At 39.0% G+C, this 24,647-nt stretch overlaps 1 protein-coding gene across 1 annotated transcript; it reads left to right on the top strand.

Annotated features, from left to right (window-relative positions):
- Positions 1-216: 216 nt before the first annotated feature.
- Positions 217-22,439, top strand: LOC124125213. The gene is made up of 28 exons (XM_048387503.1): positions 217-285; positions 606-733; positions 1,953-2,093; positions 3,249-3,458; positions 3,904-4,098; positions 5,746-5,877; positions 9,247-9,393; positions 10,931-11,074; positions 13,380-13,517; positions 13,644-13,778; positions 14,171-14,291; positions 14,382-14,473; positions 14,758-15,158; positions 15,272-15,359; positions 15,455-15,531; positions 15,738-15,774; positions 15,926-16,026; positions 16,198-16,323; positions 16,539-16,684; positions 17,420-17,555; positions 17,656-17,802; positions 18,082-18,103; positions 18,316-18,350; positions 18,782-18,901; positions 19,717-19,833; positions 20,237-20,373; positions 20,569-20,701; positions 20,949-22,439. The coding sequence occupies exons 2-28, from the start codon at positions 667-669 to the stop codon at positions 21,018-21,020; spliced, it is 3,417 nt and encodes a 1,138-aa protein (XP_048243460.1). The 5' UTR covers positions 217-285; positions 606-666; the 3' UTR covers positions 21,021-22,439.
- Positions 22,440-24,647: the final 2,208 nt, after the last annotated feature.

Genomic DNA, 24,647 nt, shown 5'->3' on the forward strand with positions numbered 1-24,647 from the left:
GCAATTCATTCTGTCACTACTAGGGAAGTATTACAGTCTTAGAAAGTATTCAACATGTGCTGCACTACTCTCCATTTATTTGACAGTTGCCAAACAACTACTGCAATACAAAAGGTCGTGTGTGTCATTCTCATTAAATATATTTTGGTTTCTCTGACTCATTAGTACAACAACATAGTCAGGGGGAGTGTCGGATTCCCATACCAAGAACACATGTTGTGTGTGTGTGTGTCTCATCCCTGCGACTAATGTAAAACAGTGATCATGTCTAATTCATAAACTGAGGTGGGTAGACATATGCAGTGACCGTAAATGGGACACCCACAGATACCATACCATCAGGAACTGTCACTTGGCAAAAAGCGTGTCCACGTTATGTATAAAAATACACTTCAATTTACGAAATATTTTAAAAGCTGTATACCATAAGACCACCTAACATTTCCTTTCCTTGACGAGTTGACCGAAATGAGAATGTTTGTTTGAATATGAAATCTGAGCCTCATCTATGATTATGTGATACAGGACAAGGACATGCATTTCAGATATTTACTGTCAGCATTCCCCCTCCACCCGCTTATAGACTTCCATGTTTATTTTGACAGTGAGCGACATCAGGTGTCCCAGCTATGAAGTCAAGCGGAAACAACTTCCTGGTTGTGAAACATGGCGGGTATGTGTATACTGACTGTCACCGTGGTCACATCGGCTTGCTGGATACAGGTTGTCATTGGTGAGTGACACATCGTGATTCCTTATGTTTCATACATTTATCTTTTTGTCAATTATTGGAATGACACTAACTAACTGCATCATTGTTGCCATGCCAAGACAATCACTCCACATAAGACTGAGCATGGTAGACCAGTTAATGGGTTACTTGAAGGGGAGTAAGGTTGTATATGACGGTGATGTACAATGTTGCACTAAAGTATATACACTCTATGTATTCGGAATAATATATCGCAAGAGCTGAAACTCATGCTAAGACGATCAACACTGTTTGAATCATACTCTCAAAACAACAAATGGCTAACAAAACATGGATTTGAATTAAATTACAATGGAAGATTTAGAAAGGATCTGAAGTAAACAATAATGCACATCATATTTCAGATTAAGGTTGTGAACATCGTTAACACTGCATCCTGAAACGATGACGTCGCAACGTGACATTTTAAAACAACGTTACACTGTAACTTAATCATGAGATTGTGACAAAACGTAATAATATAACGATAACAATTGTTACAAAGCCCAACATGTTAAGACAGTGACGGAACTTGTGTCCAGGCTCTGAGACGTCCACTGAGAAATGAGAAGTGACTCAAACAAGCTGCCGACATCTAATTCTACACGAGCAGAGTGTATTTTCAATTAAGATTAGATTATATAGTTATGTACATGTATAGTATTTCGAAACAACTCAGAAATACATTATTCAGATAAAGTGTCATTAGGCTATAACAGTGAATAACATTTGCACATGAATATTATTAAGTTTACTGATGTCTCAATGCAAAGGCTTAGAGAAAATGCATATATTATATTTTGATTGCTACCTTCTGCTAAACAAACCGTCTCTGTGTCTGAAGAGAGGTAGGTCGGTGGTTCGATCCCCCAGTCTTTAGGACGAAAGAAATTAAGAGATTACACTTGCCGTTACGCTGTCTGGAGCTCTGCGTTAAGGGTGTAAAGTAAGGACTGCACGACTCGGAGGCTGTGTAACGAGTTTTTGTCTTAAAAACTGTGGCATGTTATCTCAATGAAATTACACTATCAAACACTTAAGTCCAGGCTTTGTCAGGCACATCGCTATGAGAGTGAAATAACCTTGAACGCGACGTTAAACCTCACCTCACCACACCCCATCCCACCCGCATCTCACCTCACCTCACTCATTTGGCCAGGTTCCATTTCAGCTATAACTGTTCCAATGTATATCTCCCCAGGTTCCTGTTCCTGGGGAACATTCGGAGATTCGTGTAGCTACACCTGTCACTGTGGGCAGTCTTGTCACCAGACAACTGGTGTTTGTGGAGGTGCCTGTGATAGAGGCTGGGTGGGAGGAGAGGGGAAAACCTGTCAAAAAGGTAGGGATATAATTGAAAAGCATGAGTGGCTGGGTGAGTGAGTCTTATTGAGTGAGTGAAAGAATAGGTTTGGGTGGGCATACTGGTACTTGAACGACTGAGTGATTGAGTAGGGTTTTGGCTGGTTGTGTGTGTGAGTGAATGAGTGAGTGAGTGAGTGACTGAGTGACTGAGTGACTGAGTGACTGAGTGACTGAGTGAGTGACTGAGTGACTGAGGTTGGCTGGTTTGGTCAGTGCGTGTGTGTATTGGTGTGTTTTATGGCTGGTTAGATGGGCGGGTGAGTGAGTTTTACCATCATAAGGGCGTGTGATGCTGTCAGCTTGAAGACCAAAGTGAGGCAGGTATTAAATGTTTACCAGTTTGGTGAAAACAGAGAGCACTGGTATGGTGCAGACAAACCATGAAACACAGGATGAATATGAATTGAGGGCATGTCTGCTCTGCGTCTAAATTCCTTCAAAACCATTTGAAAAGTGTAAAATAAGTTTGTTAATGCAATGCAGGATATAATGTACTCAAAGGAACTCGAGCAAAAGTGGCCGCGACTTACTGTATTACCAGGTCCTGTTGTCCCAATCCGAGTTAGTGAGTAGAGGTTGGCTGGTTTAGAGGTTGGACCAGTGGGTGGGTGTATTGACTGAGTTGTTAGTAAAACCGTTTTAAAGCATACAATTCGCTTGATAATTCGTAATGCAGGGGGCGGTCGGGTAGTGGTTAAAGCGTTCGATCGTCACGTCGATGGCCCGGGTTCGATTCCCGACATGGGTACAATGTGTGAAGCCCATTTTTGCTGTATCCCGCCGTGATATTGCTGAAATATTGCTAAATCAATCAATCACTCGTAATGCAGGTTATATGTATTCACAGGTTATTTGAGCACAGGTGGCCGTAACTTAGTGTACTGCGTGTTGTGTAGTTACCCACCAGATCCTCTTGTCGTGTGTCAAGTTTTCTGTATTCGCCCTTGTCTGTCAACATATCCGTACACCGTATATCTGTTACAAGTAACATAAACATCATTTTAGGACTCGAGACTTTTGAATGTATGGTTTGGTTTTGAATGGATATGTATGCCTATTACAGTGTAATGTCTATTCTGGACACTTCTTGTGTTCATAACTTGAGTGAAATGTTGTGTTGATACCAAAACAGAAAACGTTGCCTTAGGAAAAGACGCCTCATCCCCTACTCGACTGTGGTCATCTGCCTGGTCTGCAGACAAAGCTGTAGATGGGAACTCTAACCAGGATGTGCACCAAGGCTCCTGTTTCAACTCTGCTGACGACGTTAGGAGTTTGTGGACAGTGGATCTGAGACACGACTACAGGATACATGATGTCAGGATATATCATCAGAAACTTCGTATGATTTTTATGCATTGACACTTTGAAGTCACGATCAAATTGTCTTCTTTACATAATATAGTGTTACATATCAGGTCACCCGATGGGGACCAGGATTGGAATAGTTCTATTAATTGTTGTGAGATATGTATTTTCGTATCGGGTCATCAGGCTTGGTGACTTGACTTCGTGTCATCGTTCATAGACGGCTTAAGATGTTCAATATAATGTCAACCACAGGTTTGCCTGGCCCAGACTAGTATATGTAAAAGTCGCCATATTATTATAGCTAGGTTTAACTAGGTTAAAGCATATAGTTATAGTCTGTATACCTCTGTACATACAATAACGTTTGTGCACTGTGAGTATACTAGCAAATCCGGAGCATTGTCAGCTGCTCGTTGTCTACCGACTACAATGCCATTTTAGTATTGATTATATATTTGAACTTGTACTTATTACAGATCTTGGTCGAATTCGCACGGCTGCACTCTACCTGAGCAACACCAGCACCACACCCAGTGCCCCATGCTACTCCTTCCCGTCCAACACTTCAGACACTGGCAACGGTATCTACAACGTGGTCTGTGATGGAATAGGGAGATACTTCACCATCACTGATCCCGCACACTTGAATCTGTGTGAGGTAGTGATTTATGGTATGTTTTTTTCAGAAGTGTAATCTGTAACTTAAAGGAATCCTTTCCCGATGAGAGAAGGAATATATTTATCATATTGGCATATTATAAAAATATGTTATATTATATTATGTACATAAGAAAACAAAGGAATACAATATGCCCATGCATCATATTTTAGTGTATAAGAATATGGTTAGGCCCCGATTTGTTTAGACCTTTTACTTACCTTTAACACCTTTATCTCAATTTGTGCCAACAGATGGTGCCTTGATATTCGACATATATTTTGAATCTTTTAAGGGTCTTGGCCTCGACATTGGAAGCATGGGCACATGTTGCCATATCAATTTCCACCCACAGTTTACATTTGTGAAGGGGAAGTTAGCGTTAATGTGAATGCATTGTTGTATAAGAGGGCGACGGATCAATCTTCCTTGTCACAACTGTAGTCAATGAGCTTCATACTTCATTGAGGGTATTTGAGCTACACTGGCCTTCTCATATGATACTAAAGATACGTTTGTGTGTGTGATGAAGGGCATTTGAAGTACTGGTAACTTCCCAAACCCTGAGGACGTCCCTGACAAGAGACGGACATCATTCCCAGTGGTGGGTCGCGTCAGACAACAGTGTCGCCGTGATTCCGTTTTAAGTTGTCAAGATTAAATTGTCAAGTTCAAGTTGCAACTTGTTGATGTTTCAGATCTAAGGTTTTCGTGCTTTTCCTTATTGCACGGATGTTGTTTGACCCTTTGTCGTAAGCCACCATCTGTTGTCAATAAGATTATGTATGATCAACAGTGTTTCAAACTTCAAAACACTTAAAAAAACAGGATCGGTAAAGTGAACATCCAGCCATGTTATGTATGTCATTGTGCCTTTCCAATCTTCACACATTTTCACGGTTAAAGGAAAACTGACATTGAGAATGGCTAATCGGTTATGATCAAAAGTGTTCGTTTATCAATCTACAAAACACTTCAAAACAAAACAGCAGCGCTAAAGTGAACATCAAGTGAACATCAAGCCACATAACAACACTTATGAGTAGAGTTTGGTTTGGTTTGTTTCTTTGTTGTTGAGCGACGCAGTCAGCAATATTCCAGCTATATGACGACGGTCTGTAAATATTCGAGTCTGGATCAGACAATTCAGTGATTGACATCATGAGCATCGATCCACGAAATTGGGATACATGCATCAACCACGTCAGCAAGCGTGAGAACCCGATACCGTTAGTCGCCTCTTGAGACAAGCATAGTCGCCTTTTAAGGCAAGCATGGGTTGCTGAAGATTTATTTTACGGATCTTCACGGGTCTATCAATATAGTGTATCATTACGCCATTCAAATCTTTATTCATTTTCACAGTTAAAGGAAAACTGTCCAGCAAAAGTTATTGAAGTGCGATTGAGAATGGCTTTTTTGGTTATTTTACATGCAGATCTCCATATAATGTCACAATGAGGAATTAATCTAGACCAAGTGCCTATTTTACATGCAATTACATATGCAATAAACACCGTAGTGTTGTTAAATGGGACCGCAGACAACTTGAAAGTGGAAGCAATAGTGCAAATAATATTCATATATCAGTGACACTTTTGAAACCACACACTAAAAGTACCATTGGAAACAAGGATATTCACTATCATCCTACTTTTAGTTTGCAGTCCAGGAGTCTTCGGCGATAGCTGCAATCAGTTCTGCCAATGCTTACGAGCAACATGTGACCCAGTCAGTGGTGTGTGTCCTGGAGACTGTAGATCAGGGTGGCAGGGAGACAGGTGTGACACAGGTGAGGAGATTCAGTGTGTGGTGTGTGTCCTGGAGACTGTAGACCAGGGTGGCAGGGAGACAGATGTGATACAGGTGAGGAGATTCAGTCAGTAGTGTGTGTTCTTTAGACTGTAGACCAGGGTGGCAGGGGGACAGGTGTGATACAGGTGAGGAGATTCAGTGTGTGGTGTGTGTCCTGGAGACTGTGGACCAGGGTGGCAGGGAGACAGGTGTGACACAGGTGAGGAGATTCAGTGTGTGGTGTGTGTCCTGGAGACTGTAAACCAGGGTGGCAGGGAGACAGATGTGATACAGGTGAGGAGATTCAGTCAGTAGTGTGTGTTCTGGAGACTGTAGACCAGGGTGGCGGTGATACAGGTGAGGACATTCAGTCAGTAGTGTGTGTCCAGGAGGCTGTAGACAGGTAAGTATAGTATGACTCGCGGGCTCTATATTGTCGCGGTGTCGGTAAATCTCGAAACCTAGATCCCCTATCAACTCTTTACTTATGCAAAACTTATCACACTATTTCATCGCGTGATCGAATACAGGACTTAATCTCACTTTATGTTACCTATGTCACGGCTACAAATGATAGATCCAGGAATGTTTTTGAAGTGGAATTGCCCCTACCTTCATTCGAAATTGGTTACAAAGGATTCACTTGTTTGGACAATGTGCTTGGACCCGACCTATTTTGTATGCATACTGATTGGGCATAATCTAAAACAGGAAGTAATGTAAACCACATAATCAACCAATCACCAACAATTTAGTGACACCGCGATAATATAGAGTTTACCGCCCCTGAGTCGCCACTTATAAGTACTTTGTTTACCTAACTCTGTAAAGAAAACCAGCATTGATCCATTCAAATTAATGTGTCATAAAAGTTTAATAGAGAACAAGAAACATTTGACATTTGCGACAAACTAATGTGTTAGTGAACATTCGCCATTTCGAGCCATTATAATTTAACTGCCGCGACAATATAGCATACCATGAGCTGTTTACAGAGGAAACAACAATAATGCAAATACAGACAGGACATTTAGACAGGAATTTGGCACCAATTGCGCTCCCCTCCTTACTGATCTATTTATTATGCACATGAGACAGCATTCTCTCCGGAATCAAAACACTAGGCCAAAAGTGAGTGAGTGAGTGAGTTAAAATTTAACGTCACATCGGCAGTATTTCCGCCATATCGCGACGAGAAGGACATTAATAGAACATAGATTTAGACTGAATATAAATCTGTCAACGAAGGACAGTACAATAACAAGAATATCACAGATTCGATTTCAAACTAGTTGAGAATATATAAAAGCCATAAGTATCCATGAACAACACAATATATAAATGGGCTAGGGATCGTCAGTAACTAAAGGTCACCATACTAGGGACCATGGGGACTTACAGAGCCTTTGCTTCCTGCATGGACCCCGGAAGGTTTTATATCATCCCTTCAGTCACTGGCGATAGTTTACCAGTTAAGCCTAAGATTAAAATGACAAAAATGCTACGTTTTAAAAGTCTGGTATGCATAATAATACTTTGAATGATTTGGGACTTACATACCCTCTAAGGGGGGACAATAATTTGACGCTACCCTCGAGGGTACAGCCACTCACAATCTGAGTTAACAATTAGCACTACCAATTTATAAAATAATACATTAAGCACATCAGAATTTATGGACAAGTTCTATTTCATTTATAAAACGTAATATTAAATGAGAATTAACATCATAAAAAAGGTCCTTAACTGTTTTGACACTGAAATATTTATCCCCTGTGATGGAAACATCAATGCAGTCAAGCAGGACATGCTTGACCGTGATTCTTTTATCACAAGGGATACAAAACGGAGGATCCTCACCTTTTAATAAATATGCATTTGTGTATCTGCTGTGGCCAATACGACATCGTCGCCTAATGACCTCCTCAAATCTGGACTGACAGCCCAAGAAGGTGTAACCGATATTTGGTTTTATTTCATGTAATTTATTGATACCTACTTGGGTGTCCCACTTCTTTTGCATCAGATCAGGGATGTGAGATCTAATAACAGGTGTATAGTCAGTGTATCGGATAAGAAGTGGTGTCACAGATTTGTTGAGTGCTGCTTTTGCAGCAGGATCTGCCATTGTGTTACCAATGATACCAACATGGCTTGGTAACCAACAAAAGACGATGTCATATTAGCCAGGAGCAAGATCATTAAATAATTCAAGAATTTGGATTAAAAGTGGATGTTAAAATGACATATTTTTAATTGCCTGAAGGCATGAAAGTGAATCAGAAAAAAATAATGAACTGTTTATGTTTGGATTGGTTTTTGATATATTTCCGTGCGGTAAAAATGGCGTTTGCTTCTGCTGTAAATATGGAACTGGTATCTAGTAATCGTGAAGATATTGTTCTGGATCCAATGACAGTGGCACTAGCAACTGCACCACCATTCTTGGATCCATCAGTAAATATAGATTTATAAGTGTCATAATTGTAATTGATGGTATTCTTGTTGGTAAATTAGGCCAAAAGAGTTGAATGAGTTGGGTTTAACTATGCGTTGAACAGTATTCCAGTTTTATCAGCTTTATGAAGAGATTGATGCAGCGATGTGTTTCCCGGTGTGCTGACAAGGGAGGTAGATGTGATACAGGTGATGAGATTCATTCATGATCAGTAGTGGGTGTCCTGGATACTCTGGACCTGGATGGCAGGGTGGCAGGGTGGCAGGTTTGATACAAATGAGGAGATTAAGTCAGTGAATTTTGTCCTTGACACTGCAGACAGGGACAGAAGGGAGACAGTTGTGATACAGATGAGGGATTGAGGTGTGTTTTCTGGAGACTGTAGACCGGGGAGACAGGTGTGTGTCCTGGGACCGGCCGAACAAAGGTAGAGGGGTGCAGTGAAGGGCTATGGCTGACAAGCATGTTACACGGGTAAATGAGGTTATTGAAGGACATTATTATTTTGGTCATCAGCGTGAGTGTCAGTTAGCGAATGTGGTAATGTAATTGATGTAATTGAACATATCATCCGCATTTAAGTAGCAATGACTAAAAATAGAGCTTGTTTTATTTTGAAAAATGCGTCAAGAAGCTAACTATGTAAACATGATCATTTTGATACTCGTCGGTGGCATGAAATAACGGGTTTACAAAACCTACTTACAATATTATATGAACTGCAATTGTGGACATTTAAGCTGATGGATCCTGTCTTTGTATAGCAATAAATCCGTGCTATAGTTAAATACGTACACATTAGTAGGCAATCATATTTAAATTGTGAGTCCGTTGTAATAGCTACACATCATATTGTAACTTATCCCTGAAAGGAGAGTCTTGATTTAAAAAAAATTTTTTTTCCTGTAGAATGTGACGCTGATTACTATGGAGTCAACTGTGTGAACATATGTACTAACAGGAAATGTTCTGATGTCAATTCATCGTGTGATCGCTACAATGGATCATGTGACACGGGATGTCTCCCTGGATGGAGAGGTGTGGACTGTACACAAGGTACATTTTGACAAGTTGGAATATGTTATTTATGATTTTATTATGTTTTTTCCCCTGCCATGATTCTCGGTATGTTTTCTAAGTTAAGGAGCGAACTCTAAAGCCTTATCTCTCTGTGATATGTTACTCGTTGTTTTAAATTTCTCTCTTTGACATGTTTGAGAAGTACATCACACTTCACGATAGCTGATACGAAGATATATGTTATTTCCCTCAGTCATGCTATTTCAAGTTGAATTATACACGTTGAAGTATTTTATCTGCATAATGCGGCCAAACGTCATATACGGAAATGTTTGTTCACACTGCAGGGAGAAATAATCAAGATATAAACCATTTGCATCATTATACAATATTAGCAAAGCCACATATTATGAGCACTCTATATCAATTTGAGTTGGTTTAACCTCAGTAAGACTCAACGTGGACTGTGCAGAATGGATGAGGAATTGTAAGAATAGGTATAACTCTAAGCCAAACAAACATTGTGGTGATCGATTTAACTGTGACCAAGGATATTGATCTCTGAATTTCATGGTCTGATTTCAGTCACTGAGTGATTAATATGCAGTTTGTGTATTTTATTGTTACAGCGGCTCATCACGACAATGCCAACAGTGTGGCTTTATATGTGCCTGTGTGCCTAATAATGAAATGACACAATTAAGCAAAATGTAAATAATAAGCACACATACATGCTCTCTCTCTCTCTCTATATATATATATATGTGCACTGCATCAGTACATATTTACGAACACTTTCACAGAGTATTACATAATCATCAACTAACTCATACAAGACTAAGTGTACTAAAATACTGTACAATATGTCATTACATTCATCGCTGTATATTTTTGCTAATGATACATGTATTCTATTAGATACAGCTACAAGCTTTCAACTATATCAATTACTGAAAGCACCTTATAACAATATGTTTGTTAAACACTAATTACATTCTATTCTAAGTGGTTACTCTAGCAATGTCTTAATATCACAATGCACACTTATGTGTCATGATTTTGAAGAATATGTAACATATTTACGACATTGCGTACCATGTGGATCATACTGCAAATTACACTATACAAATATATGCAATTAAAATGATAAAAGTGTACTTAACAAGACTAAGATATCAGATCCTAGCCCTCCTTATGATAAATATAAATATTAAAGAGGTATTAATTAACTGACCCCAATCAGTGCACTGCTGTGAATCATGCAGAGTTGTAATAAAGCAGTGACGAGAGATGAGAAATATTGAAATGTTTAAAGCCAAACACCTGGTCACATGCAACATAAGCAATAGGATATTCAAATAAATTACACACTATTTACATTCTGCTACATTATGTTAGCTGATTTATTATCTCTATGTCGACTTGTTCGTGAACATAGTCCTGTAAGCATCAAACCAGTGCTCATCTGTTTCGTGTCAATCTGACGGAGATGCCCTCGTCGAACATACATTTTATTTGTTTGTTTCTTGATGCATGTTTTGCAAAGGAAAGTAACTCAGTGCTTTCATCACAGAATGTTACAATGGAACCTATGGAGCTGACTGCAACATGGCTTGTTCAGAAAGAAAATGTGCAGGAGACTCGTCTTGCGATCATGTGAGAGGAACATGCACATCTGGATGCGTATCTGGATGGAAGGGTGGAGCCTGTACCACGGGTAAAGACATAGTTTAGTCGCCTTGCACATATACACAGCTTTATATGGCTACATGCAAGTATACACCGTGTAGAATATATGTCCTTATGACAAAAGGGGTGGTCACTGAAAGTTCGATGAACCCAGTTCTCCTCAGTCCAGCTTCAGCTGTCAGAGGGTAAAGCTCCAGTTATGTTCCATTGTGTTTTTACCAAAGGTTCTCGGTACTTACCGCATGCTTTGTTAATATTTGTAATGGTAGTTTGCCTTAATGCATGCCAATTCCAAATATACGCGTGTGTGTGTGTGTGTGTGTTTAAAATTATTTCAATTTATTAATCAAATGATAATTCTTAAGATACCAAATATTAATAAAGAAAGTTGTTTTATATGTTGGTGGTTACTTTTTGAATATAAGTGCTCCCTAGCTCTAAGACAAACACCAACACACGGCGGGCAGTAGATGATGAAATCCCCACGTAAACTGAGCCTATGGCTTAAAGAAAAAACATGCCTTATGAAACTTTATTGGAACGTCTGAGGTTACGATGAGATTATATATACCACCAACATTAAAATATAATTGAGTTGGTTGGCTGGTTTGTTGTTTAAAGCCGCACTCAGCAATATTCCAGCTATATGACGGCGGTCTGTTAATAATCGAGTCTAGACCAGACAATCCAGTGATTGATATCATGAGCATCGATGCATCATGACATGCATCAACCAAGTCAGCGAGCCTGACCACCCGAACCCGTTAGTCGCCTTTTACGACAAGTATAGTCACCTTTTACGGCAAGCATGGGTTGCTGAAGACCTATTCAACCCGGGAATCTTCACGGGTCGAGATTTTCTAATGGTACACTGTTTGTTGATACATAATCCACATGTAGGATGATAGCCACTTTAACTGTCCAACCTTGTGGGTGCGTTTATGCGAGCCGTATGCCCACCTGAAGAGAAATAACTGTTTGATGACAGAAGGTTCTTTACTGCTATTAATTTTGAATGAAAATTCTACCGATTTGAAAGTCTGTCTTTGAAGTTATTGAAAGGTATACTATTCCAGAAAATCATCAAACTGGAATGTCTTGTTGAGCTATTGCCACGGTGTTGAACGTTACTCACACTAATCAGTCGAATCATTAGAAAACGCACATTTACTGGACATGTGAGGGACTTGTCGAGATCAGGACGTCCACGGAAGACTCGTGCCAGAGGGGGCAGGGTCCTTGTACAGCAGGCACAACGGATGCCAATTTCAACTTGCTGTGTTCTTTGTCATCACTGACATACCCACAACAGAGTGTACCTTAGCACCAGTCAGGCGTCTACTGACAGCAGCAGGATATCAGAAGACCAGTAAAGCGTCAACCCTTTCACCCTAACACATGCGGGACGGTTTGGACTGATGTCAGGCTAGAGCACACTGGAACTTGAGGTCACGAAGGAGGATTTATTGGTCTGACCAGAGTCGGTTTTGTTGCACCACATTGATGGTAGGACTGGTGTCTGTAGGCAAAGATGAATATCTTATCATCAGCACAACTTCCAGGAAACATTGGCATGTGTTGGTGGCTCAGGCATCGTATGGGAACGTTGCTCCTTTGATTGTAAACGTGGACAAAGGTACCAGGATGCCATACTTAACGGTTTTGTTGTGCCCCATTTGATATAACCATGCACTTGTCCTGTCTTCAATGACGAAAATGCCCAACCCCACCTACCCCGAACTGTGACTGACAATCTCCATAAAGACAATGATTCACTGCCTTGGCCTTCTCAAAGCCCAGACCTGATTCCAAACGAACATCTATGGCATCAGTTGGGACATAGGGTTAGAGCGAGGAATTGACACAGGCAATGCATCAGGAATTGCGACATATTCCTCAATTGAGGATCAGGCGTCTGATATTGAGCACGATGAGACGTCTTTGCGATGTGATTCGTGTGTTTTGTGGTCACACCAGATATTGACTAACACTATTGATCATTTAACTGTGACATGAGTACAACGTTCCCAAGACACGTACGTGTTGATCTGTCCATCTCATTCCTGAAGTTACCATACGTATACTACCTCTATTTTCCCCCGATTACAGTCATTGTCGTCACTGGGGAATAAAGTTGTTGTTTTTCTTTGTACATGCTTATTATTCCTGTTGTTTATAAAAAAAACATGTTGTAAATTAAAACATACTCTAAATTGCTCCCCTTCCGCTTTCAAGTTTCTCCTTACACATCTCTGTTCTTATGACAATCATTTCTTGGCAGTGCGATACTTTTGACGAGGTGGAATATATATATTCCTAGTTTGTGTTGTTAGCCTGTGACAGCCAACATTACGGAGCTAACTGTGACAAGACATGCGCCTCCAGACAATGTGTGGGAAACTCTTCCTGTAACTCAACAGGGGACTGTGACAGGGGATGTGAGACAGGGTGGACACTGTACGACTGCACAGGTAATGAAACCATTGCGTTGATGAGAAAAAACTTTCGTCATGTCCAATAACGGTTTATAATGAATGTATGCTCAAATTCAAACCATGGATTTTAATAATTTCCATTATTATTTGTTCATATTCTAGCGTGCATTCGAGGCCATTTTGGGGGCGAATGTAAAGAGGAATGTGGACTGTGCGCTGGTAATAACACATGTGACCCTAATTCAGGCAAGTGTCCCTCTGGCTGTGCTGAAGGATACATGGGACCCCAGTGTAAAGGTAAGCATCACAGAATTACAGGAACAGCAATTAGACCAACCTGCAGGTTCATTCACACACATGTTAGATATATCAAATACAATGTGTGTGAAGGGGAAACATGGTATAACAGGCTGGCTAAAGTCTTGAAAGCACAATGACCATATGGTCAATAATAAGGACAAGTGTCCGGTCCCTGATCAAGTTACTTAAAGGAATGGGATCAGATACAAATTATATACCTCGGCCATGCAGACACTTTAAGCAAATTCTGTCAATCATATGATAATTTGTCAGTAGATATTTAGCTAAGACACGATAACCATGTAAGAGAGCGTATTTGAGCTGACACATACACACATTACATCGACCAGGCATACATATATATATATATATGTCATTTCATCGCACAGATCAGTCAGAACCTGCCCAGGCAGAACCTGCCCAGACCGTCCCTGTCGCAGCTCTAGCAGGAACTGCAGTGGGTGTTGTGCTTGTGGCCCTTGTGGTCATCCTCGTTGTGCTTCTCACAAGGTCAGTTACTTTATTGCCATGGAAACAATATTCCATACAAGTGTTGAGATTATATAATTTGATAGCAAATATGTATTGTACATTAAACAGAAGGAGACGGCAGAAAGGAAAGGGATCTTCTTCCAATGAATCAGTCCTAAAAGAGACTTCACATGTCCCTTCCAAGACGAAAAACATTCAAGGTACTTATTGCAATCAGACACCTATCACAAATGATTTTGTCAATTTATGCTGTCTATGAAAATGTGAAATGTAGCAGGTGCGTACGTATTTCTAGGACACCTATCAACATCACCGATTTTTAGTGATTAGCTCATATTATTTTCATCACCCTTTCGCCTTTTACGCTCTCTCAGCTGATATTCGAGGCTGATTATTCTTTTGCGTTGGTGCTTTAAAGTATGTGAGGGAACCCAATTTATAAGTGATACCAATAAAACTAATGTGAATATGGCATTGGGCACAGATGCAGAAAATACATACATAAATGTTGGATTTGATGAGGAAGCGAAGCCAGTCGTGTCATCCAAGAAGACTCGGACAACTACTGCACACGTGGCTGTAGGTTCTCCAGCCCCAGATGGTCGCAATGTTAACCTGCGTGAAAACCAAAGTGGGGACAAACGTGACAACGTACTTGTTAATGATCCAGTCGACAGTCAAGGTCAAGGTCTGCCCGTCCTGGAGGATGAAGAAGATTATGATACCCATGCTCAGGTAACACCACAGGAAGCACCCGATCTTGCTGACAGAAGTTACTACAATCTGGATGATGTTGAAGCATGCCATGCTATCCCCGTGTCCTCACTTGCGACACGAGTGCAGGCGATGGAAGACCAGCCTGAAAGGGCTGAAGAGGAGTTTAAGGTCAGTTTCAGGAAGGAAATATATTGAAAGTCTGTAACCTGATACCTGAAAGTATTACTATGTTGAACCATATCAGCCTCATGTTAGTGAAAGATGTCATTTCTTCCTTTCAGCGTCTACCTGATGGTTTCATGCATTCCTATGAGGAATCACAAAAGACGAAGAACAAAGGGAAGAACAGGTTCAAAGGATATTACCCATGTACGGATAAAATATTGTATTTAAATTCTTCAATACACGAAAGCCTCCCCTTTTAAAGGATATTATGTTATGTACAATGTTTCTGTTTTTGCCAGATGACTTCAATCGGGTGATCTTGCATGACGCTAGTGATGACAGTAGAGGTGACTACATCAACGCAAGCTACCTGGATGTGAGTTACAACTTTGTTATAACATTTTCTAATAATCAAAAGTATCCACAACATGAAATATGTTTTCAAATGTATTGTCAGGATGTTCAAGATAAACATTCAACTAAAGAATGAGAAAACTATTTTTTCACATTTAACATACATATGTTACAATTGCCATTATTTGTATTAACGTTCTGTGATCTTTTTTCGCTGTTTTCGTCCAGGGTTACAAGTCAGAGAAGCGTTATATAGCAGCACAAGGTAATATCAAATAGGGTTTGGTCAATGAAAGAATGTAACGTTTAATCTCAAGGAACACAATGTAGATGAATAGAAGTTGGGTAAATACATTATCTCCGATTCGTCCTCAGCCGCGTTACGTTATAAATTGTTGAGTATTAACCTCGTACAGGTCCCTACAAATCGGACATAATAACGGACTTCTGGAAGATGATCTGGCAGGAGGGGTGCAGCACTATTGTCATGGTAACAGGTCTGGTGGAAGCATGCAAGGTATGAACTTAGTTCTCTGAGGTAATTTAACTTTCTGACTTTTCAACAATAAGATTAGACTTATCTGTAAGAATTCATGGTTTTTTTATGGTATTCACTTGAAATCAAATTAAAAACACAGTTTGAAATGTTTATGGATGCAATTATTCATACATGTGAACTCTGTTAAAGATGAAGTGTCTACAATATTGGCCAGAGAAGGGTACCAAGACGTTTGGAGACATAACAGTTACTCTGGCAGCACAAACACAACTAGCAAACTATACTATCACCAAGTTGGCTGTTCAGAAAGAGAAGGTAGGAGTGAATCTGAATGATGTTACCTATCTGTAAGCCATGCTGAATATTGCTTACATTACTGTCTTACATTACTTGGACACCCATGTCCTCTCTTTTTCAGAGGGTACCCATGTATTGGAATTATAAACGAAGTAGTAAAGGATACACGTATTATTGTCAAACGTTCGTTTAGCATCCGCTCATGGAAGATACATAATCATTTATGACGACAGGAAAGCAAGAGGGGGATTGTCCACCACCTTCACTTCACCAGCTGGCCAGATCATGGTGTGCCGGACACCGCTGCCCTGCTGGACTTCATGTGGAGGGTCAAGGTCATATCTGGACAACAAACACAGCCGATCATAGTTCACTGCAGGTTCGGTTCAAAAGACGAAGTCAATAGCCATTAGGGGCGCAAAACTTGAAATACATCAATATCAAATTTTAATTTTCGAATTATTACTCAATGATCATTCTAAGAATTCTAAGAATTGTGTATTGATACGTATAACGTAGTGTGTATTTTACAAGAAATCATAACACTGATCCTATTTATTGAGCCATAATGATGTATACGAATACGATATTTTCAAGGCCCTGCATTTATATAAATATGAGCGAGAAAAAAACATTTCTATATCTAAGTATAATAAATCTCATTTTGCGATTCCGATGATAGCATAGTGATGATAACAAATGTCCGCGAAACGGTGAGCACATACTGCCCCACCAATGGCACCCATCACAAACACAAGGACAAGTCAAGATTATACCTGAAAAACCACGGCAACAAGTCAAAATAGGACATCATTTGTGTAACTGATTCGTCAAATTCGGAAACGTCTTCGACATGTTTACTTAGAAAGGCCTTGAATGCCATAAGCCTGATTAAACAACTTTTGAGCAAGAGTCCTATGCCGTTCTTTGAACTCATTTAGGAAAGAACATGTTGGATTGCTGGAACATTGATTATAAGCAGGAAGGTTTTTAAGTGTTCTTAGTTTTCGAAGATAAAAAAGACACTGGTGCTTTTCGAATTCTTTGTACGTATATCAAAGGATATTTGTGTGGTATTTGTTACTGTTTTGTTTAAACTCCTTCTTCAATCCAGTGCTGGTATAGGTCGAACAGGGACGTACATCACTATCGAAAGTCTTGTGGAGCAGGCAAAGACAGAGGGTGTTGTGGACGTCGTTAGCTTCGTCTCCAACATGAGAGGGCAGAGGAAGAACATGATTCAAACAAAGGTAATTGTAAAACATGACAATTGTTTTATCCAAGTAGGATATCTTATTGGTAACTATGTCATTGTTGATAACTTTCTATCAAACACCTTTATATATCCAGGAGCAGTACTGGTTCATCTATCAGGCGTTGGCAAGGGCCGTGACAGAGGGGGACACAACACTTGACTCCACCTCCATCGAACACCTTGACCTCGGTCAGGTGTTAGATGTTACCGTGGGCAATAGGACGGTACTACAACACCTCGAGGTAGGCATGCCTATTAACACAAATTCACCTTTTCTCCGTTCACGTATTGCAATTGAGCAAATATCAGCCACCAACTGTCTTACCTGTCAACGTTGATTACACACTTTTGACAAGTGACGGTATAGATACACTCCATGTATCCAGATACATACTTTCAACACTCATTTTTTAAGAAGTATCCATGGTAATATGTAACCATGGATATGTATGAAATAATTAAATATAATAATTTGTGCAGAATGTACATCACATTTAGTGATTGACTAACATTTATTTTAGGCTTTACAACGCGGAGGTGGGGGTGAGTACAGTGTCATCAGTATCAAGTGACAATACATGTAATGAAAGAACAACTGGTTATTTAACTCTTTAAACATATAATGGTATGTTATATATGCTAAGTAAGTGAACTAAGTCTGCGTGACCTTGAATATCGAGACACATGTCAACAATGTAACTTTGAAAATAGTCTTGTAGTTAAAGTTCTCTATATCAGTTGCAATTACATTTCAGGGCATGCCGAGGGAGCAATTGTCACAAGCGTTCCTGTAAGTAAGCAGCGCAATATACCATATTTAATGTACAGATGTTGTGCATTCAGTGGTGAAATGCTATATTTATCCTCAAATTTACAATTGATGTTTCTCTCGAGTAAAATATCACTTTGTGCCTGTACAACTTTCAGTCTACTTCATTTACGCTATGGTTTTCAGAGTAAGATCGTGCACTTCATGCACGAACATACCTAATAAGTAGAACAGTTGTCTTTTTCTGCGGCACTCATGACAATGTCGACCTTGCAGATCACTTGATGATATCAACAAGTTATTTGACAAGAGACAAATATGCACTGTTTACTTGTACGTTTTGGATAAATCGCGTGAATAGCCCAAACATACAAAACTGACAATTTGGTAAAGAAGAATGAGATCAGTCATTATTATAACCCGTTTTATTAATACTCATTTCTATTTCGCAGTCACATGCATCTCTGAATGGGTTCTTTATTATGTCGTCACATCCGGAAAAAGAGGCCGTGTGGAATCAAGTTTACAACAGTGACTCGCACATTTTAATAACATATGCTGGAGGTGCTCAGGTCAGTATATATTTATGAACTGATATTTAAAAATGGTTTATATATTCTAAGATATCAAGGCCACACATTTATGTCACGCTTTTTGCCCCAAGCATACACTTCATACAAATAGTAATAACCATATACAACTTTGTAGTTGTTTCCTAATTAAGAGAAAGTGAGCTGGACCCTTTTGACGAGTGGGTTTATTTCCCGAAGAAAGTTAAAGAAATATTGTCTATTTTTGTAGGAAAATGTGCAGAATATTATCTTGATGAAATTGTTTCTTTGAAGAGCAACAACAACATAAAACAAAACATCATGCTCAAGAAACAACATCAGTCCTACTGATATGATGCTATAAATCCGTCATTGTATGCTTTGTAGAGGTTTTTTCAAGATGTATTACCAACGGTACATTTCATATAAATATGATCCACATTTGACACTTACTTTGATTGAAAGTGCGGTTAGAATAGGCTTTCAACAACCCGTGCTTGTCGTAAGAGGCGGTTAACGGGATCGGGTGCTGACTTGGTTGATTCACGTTATCGTATCCCAGTTGAATACATCGATGCTCGGGATGTCAATCACTGGATTGTTGGGTCCAGACTCCACAATTTACAGACTACCGTCATATTGCTGAGTGGGGCGTCAAACACCCACTCATTTTATTGAAAGTAAGCTGCATGTTAAATAGCTTTATGTTCAAAGCCCTAACTCGTATTCACGGGAGCACAAATGTCCTGATGATAGTTACATATGTAACAAACGACAAATAGGTACAAGATCTATTTGATGTTCATAAATTCTTCATCATTAACAACTCGTTCCAGGATTACCTCCCATCAGTAGACTGTCCTGTTACCACCACCAGATTTGAAGTGAGCATGTCCAGGTCTACAGCTCTGTCTGATGACACCCTTCTGAACACAGTGGAGCTGAAACTAAAGGTTGAAAAACAAAATATTTTAATACGAATACTGATGTACTGTGTGTAGCGTTAACCCACAATGTTGTTGCTCGAATTATATCACTATATCTTTTTACCACACGAAAAATCCGGTGTGGATTCTGGAGAGGAAAGGGTCACTAGTATCCCATATAAGAACCAGCTGAAGAGACCAGTGGCCAGGGTCGGTAACTTGGCTGATTGTGTGCCCGATAGTGTGGATCGTTGTTCATGTATTCAGCTCATGTTAACCTTCTAGACTCGATTATTTACAGAAATCGTTCAACAGTAAGTCAATGACTCTCTACCGTGGCCTGAAAAATATCTACATGACTACATACATGAGTATTACCTTAAACAGCAGTATGCATTAAAAGTAACCATTTAATATTTCAATATTTCAGGATATCGATGACACTACTGTTGTTCAACATTACAACATCATGGGGAGTGTGAGGGATCCCAGTTTCCACTTGCTGATTGACAACTTTCTCACGTGGACAAGTGATCCCAAACGAGGCTTAAGCACAGTGGTAGCAGAGTATGTACATACATTATCAATGTTGGTGTTGGTGATCTGCAGGTGTTAAGATGTAATTATTTGGTACTACTAAGGTACATCGATGGCATAGTAACTTGCCTGGACATTGGCCGTCTGTTTAAATATAATCAAATGCTACAGGCAGTAAATTGTGAATTGAATTGTACTTATTTGAATGTGATTGGTTTATCACAGATCTGTGGAGGAGTTTCGTCTCTTGGTGCTTCTGCTTAACATCGCCAGCAGGCTGGAGGACGACGGTAGGGTGGACGTCATCAACAACATGCGACAGCTTTACACTCGTCTTGGAGGTCCGCCATTCACAGAGGTAAAATATGACGTGCAAGGGTATCACCAATGGCTGTTCGTATGTTCTCTTGACCGCATGGCAGCTGCAGTTCTGATATGTTGCACACTTAATCTATATTTCATTCACAAATGTAAGGTTTTATAGAAATTGTATTCAGATATAGGTAAAATTGCATGTATTGAACAAGATGTTAAAATGTTTGTATTTTAAACGTCTTACAAACATGGGTGCACATTTGCTGATTTCAGCTCGCGTGTATTTTCAGACTGACGTGAGATTCTGTCTTGATTTCACTCAGCGGAGGATGAAGAAACTTGGAGTTTACGCCAATTTCTGACACCATATCCAGACGAAAGCACGACTGGCTATATACAGAGGGGCTACGCTTATCTCAATTTGTGCTAGGCCCAAGTTCTACAATACGCTGAAAAGTCACACTGACTTTTGTTTCCAATAACATTCTCAAAGCAAGATTTAAAATACAAAAAAAATGCGAATTTCACACCACACATGCAATGTGTCAGATACACATTGACGAGATCAGAGTACAGATAATTACACCAGTCGACAAAGGTCAGTATTAAAAACATATCACATACTGAAGTAGAAATGACACTAGTTCAACTACTAAACCGTTCCACAATCTCATATATCAAAATTATACTTAATGCATTTTACATTCTAAGAGTAAGATATCCTTCCCGGGGATAATCAGGTATTTCAGTATATCTGCGCCAAGTGTGATGCCCCAGCAGGATGCTATGTAGTTACTGTACTTTGGGAATAATCCCATGATTGTAAATTACGCGTTTGGTCCTATCACCGTCAATAATCAGAAGTATAGTATCTTGTTCTTCTTTATGGTTGTGAAACCAAAAGGCATGATGGTTTTTGTAGTTATTTATAGGTTTAATAATCCAAATCAAACAGGAGAACTTCGGATCATCATGCTCATCATGGATTTTATACATTGTACAGGCTAGCCTTGATCAGATGAAGGTTCATACTCTGAGGAATTCAGTCACTGACACATTGTTCGATATGCTTATGCACATGCCTACCCCCAAAAAACACTTAGGGGACTCAGAGTCTCAGAGACATAGTTTGCTGTGTAGAGCTGTGTCAACAAAGTGGAGACATCTTGGGCTGCTTTCCCAAACATTAATCTTACTCACTTCCTCTGACAACTCTTTGCGTGTACATTTTTAAATCAAAAGGGATAATATAATATGATACAGCAAAGCATAGCATAGCATAGCATAGCATAGCATAGCATAGCATAGCATAGCATAGCATAGCATAGCATAGCATAGCATAATATATTATCAGTTATATTAATTTGTGATTTCAATAAATGTCAATGTAAATGGCAATAAACAGTGTAAAAAATGTCAGTAAACTTCACAGTTATTGAAGCTTATGACAGCATTAAGAAATCCTTTAAGAGTAAAACAAAATCATGATGCATCTTTCGAGTGAAACCTGTTTTTGGAAGCACAGACACAGAAAGCCTTTCCGTCTTTGAATGTAATAATCCTGTTATTAATTATAATATCCCCACAAGGATATGAGGATGTAAGAATTAAGAAAAGCATGTGAAACAATAGATACATATACATTGATATAAACTATTTCATTTCCGGATAGAATCAAATGACTCTTTTTGTAACATTCTTGTGATAGTTAATAAACTCATTATTCACATTCAAGATATATCTGTTACATTTTATGCACAAATAAATTAGATTATGTTGCCTTTGTGTTTATATTGTTTTTCCTTTATCCTTATATTTACTGATTTAAAAGCATATGAAATGTTATCATTGAGACATGGATAGGGTTGGCTTTACGATACCTGATCACGATATCCCCTCCTTTGGGAGAGAGAGAGAGAGAGAGAGATTCATTATTTCCTCCAGATGCGATTCCGAAGATTACAATGAATATATATTCAATTACACGCAGTTAACACAATAAAAAAAGGCATAACATATTTACAATTACACACAGTTTATCAAATTCAGATACCTAAATGATGAAAGATTTTCACTAGAAGATATATATCAAAAGATGCCTTAGTTTGTACAGATACGAGGAGAACTGAAGTATAATAGTTTCCCAGGTGTGTTGATCCAGATTGTGAGTAAATTTTGTTTCAGCCCCAAATAAGACTGATAACATATCTGTTTCATCTTGCATTTCAAAATCAACATATTTTTTAACGTCAAGTACGTCAATGAGAGAAGAGAAAAACGCATTTCTTTCTGATATCAGCGCTTCACAATGTAAAATAACGTGGCTGTCATAGTCAAAAGCATGCCTATTACAGAGCATGCACTCTTTCGAAAGTTTACTACGTGATGAGACTTTCACACAGAGTTGTAAAGCAGGTCGATATTCCGGGTACAGAAAAGCTAATTGCCAAAGTACATGGTATGTTAATTTCGTTTGAATTCTCTTATAACGGGACATGCTTGCGTTATTTGATACATTTGTGAGCCATGATTGTTCTTCGTATTTGCATATAGTTTCGTTAACACGATTTCTCCATTTCAATTTTGGAGGGAAAGTACCATACTGAGTATATGCACGAAGGAAGGGACTCAGATTGTATTTATCAAGTGTTGATTTAAGATCTCCACAGATTGTCTTTGAATTGACAGGGCTTGCAATGGACGCGCAAAAAATATCTTTTGCAAAGTTATTACAGTTCAGATTGCATAAACGACCAAGAAATAAAAGTTTGCATTTATCAATATATGCAGTAATTGTCCAAAGTCCAAGGTTCGAAATAGTAGATTCTGAGGGAGATCTTTTATCAAGACCCTGTACAATGCGTGCAAAATATCTTTGCGTGCCTTCCAACAGAGCGGCATGTTGACCCTTGATGTCATAGAGTAATTCACATCCATAAAGGCTGGTTGTGAGTATCATTCTGAGCCATATTTTCACGCTTGAAATTGGATGAAGATCATAACTATTTAATCCTAAAGATCTTAGGGAGTTAATATTTTGTCTTGCTTTCTGACAGTACTTTTCAATTCTTGTTTTACAGGACAGATTGTATGTTAGAAGTATTCCACCATACACCGTAGAGTCAGTTGTAGTGATGTGTATATTACCAAGTTTACAATGACAGTTATATCCCTTGCGTTTTGCTTTCGTGAACACAATTATTGCACTTTTTGATGGATTATATGTTAGGCGCCACCTTGAGGCATATGTATGTACAATATCAAGGGATGTTTGTAAGCCTCTCGGTGATGCGCTAATAAGTGTAGTATCGTCGGCAAGCAAGACTGCAGGAATATCCATACCATATGCACGGATGCCACATTGTGCTTGTCTAAGGGCTGTAATGAGGTCATTTATAAAAACAAGAAAAAACCAAGCAGAGATTACTCTGCTTTGGCCAACACCTTGTTGAACCATATATCTGTCTGATTGTTCACCTTGGTAGGAAATATAAGCATAAATATTTGTATAACAATGATGTAGTAATTTCCATGTATTACCTCTAATGCCCAGTTTATGTAGTTTGTAAAATAATCCATCGTGCCATATCCTATCGAATGCTTTTTCATTATCTAAGAAAGCTGCATAGACTGCAGAGTCCCTTTGTATGTAATACTGAATGCCTTCGATCAAAGTAAATACTGACATAATAGCTCCATGTTCTTTTCTAAAACCAAACTGTAGCATATCAGGAAAGTCTGGGTTAAGTCTACATAGTTTGTCTTCTATACGTTTGAGCAGTATTTTTTCAAAGAGTTTACAGAGACATGATGTGAGAGTAATACCTCTATAATTTCGAGGGTCAGATTTTTCATTCTTCCCCTTATATATTGGTATGACCATACCAAGTCTATAATCATAAGGTACATATTGTAGTTTCATCATATGATTAAAAAGTATACGTAAGGAATAAATAAGATGTTCTCCTGCATAGATAATATGTTCATTT

This window comes from Haliotis rufescens, unplaced genomic scaffold, assembly GCF_023055435.1.
Source record: "Haliotis rufescens isolate VD_foot unplaced genomic scaffold, xgHalRufe1.0.p SCAF_7, whole genome shotgun sequence".
Taxonomy (NCBI): Eukaryota; Metazoa; Mollusca; class Gastropoda; order Lepetellida; family Haliotidae; genus Haliotis; species Haliotis rufescens.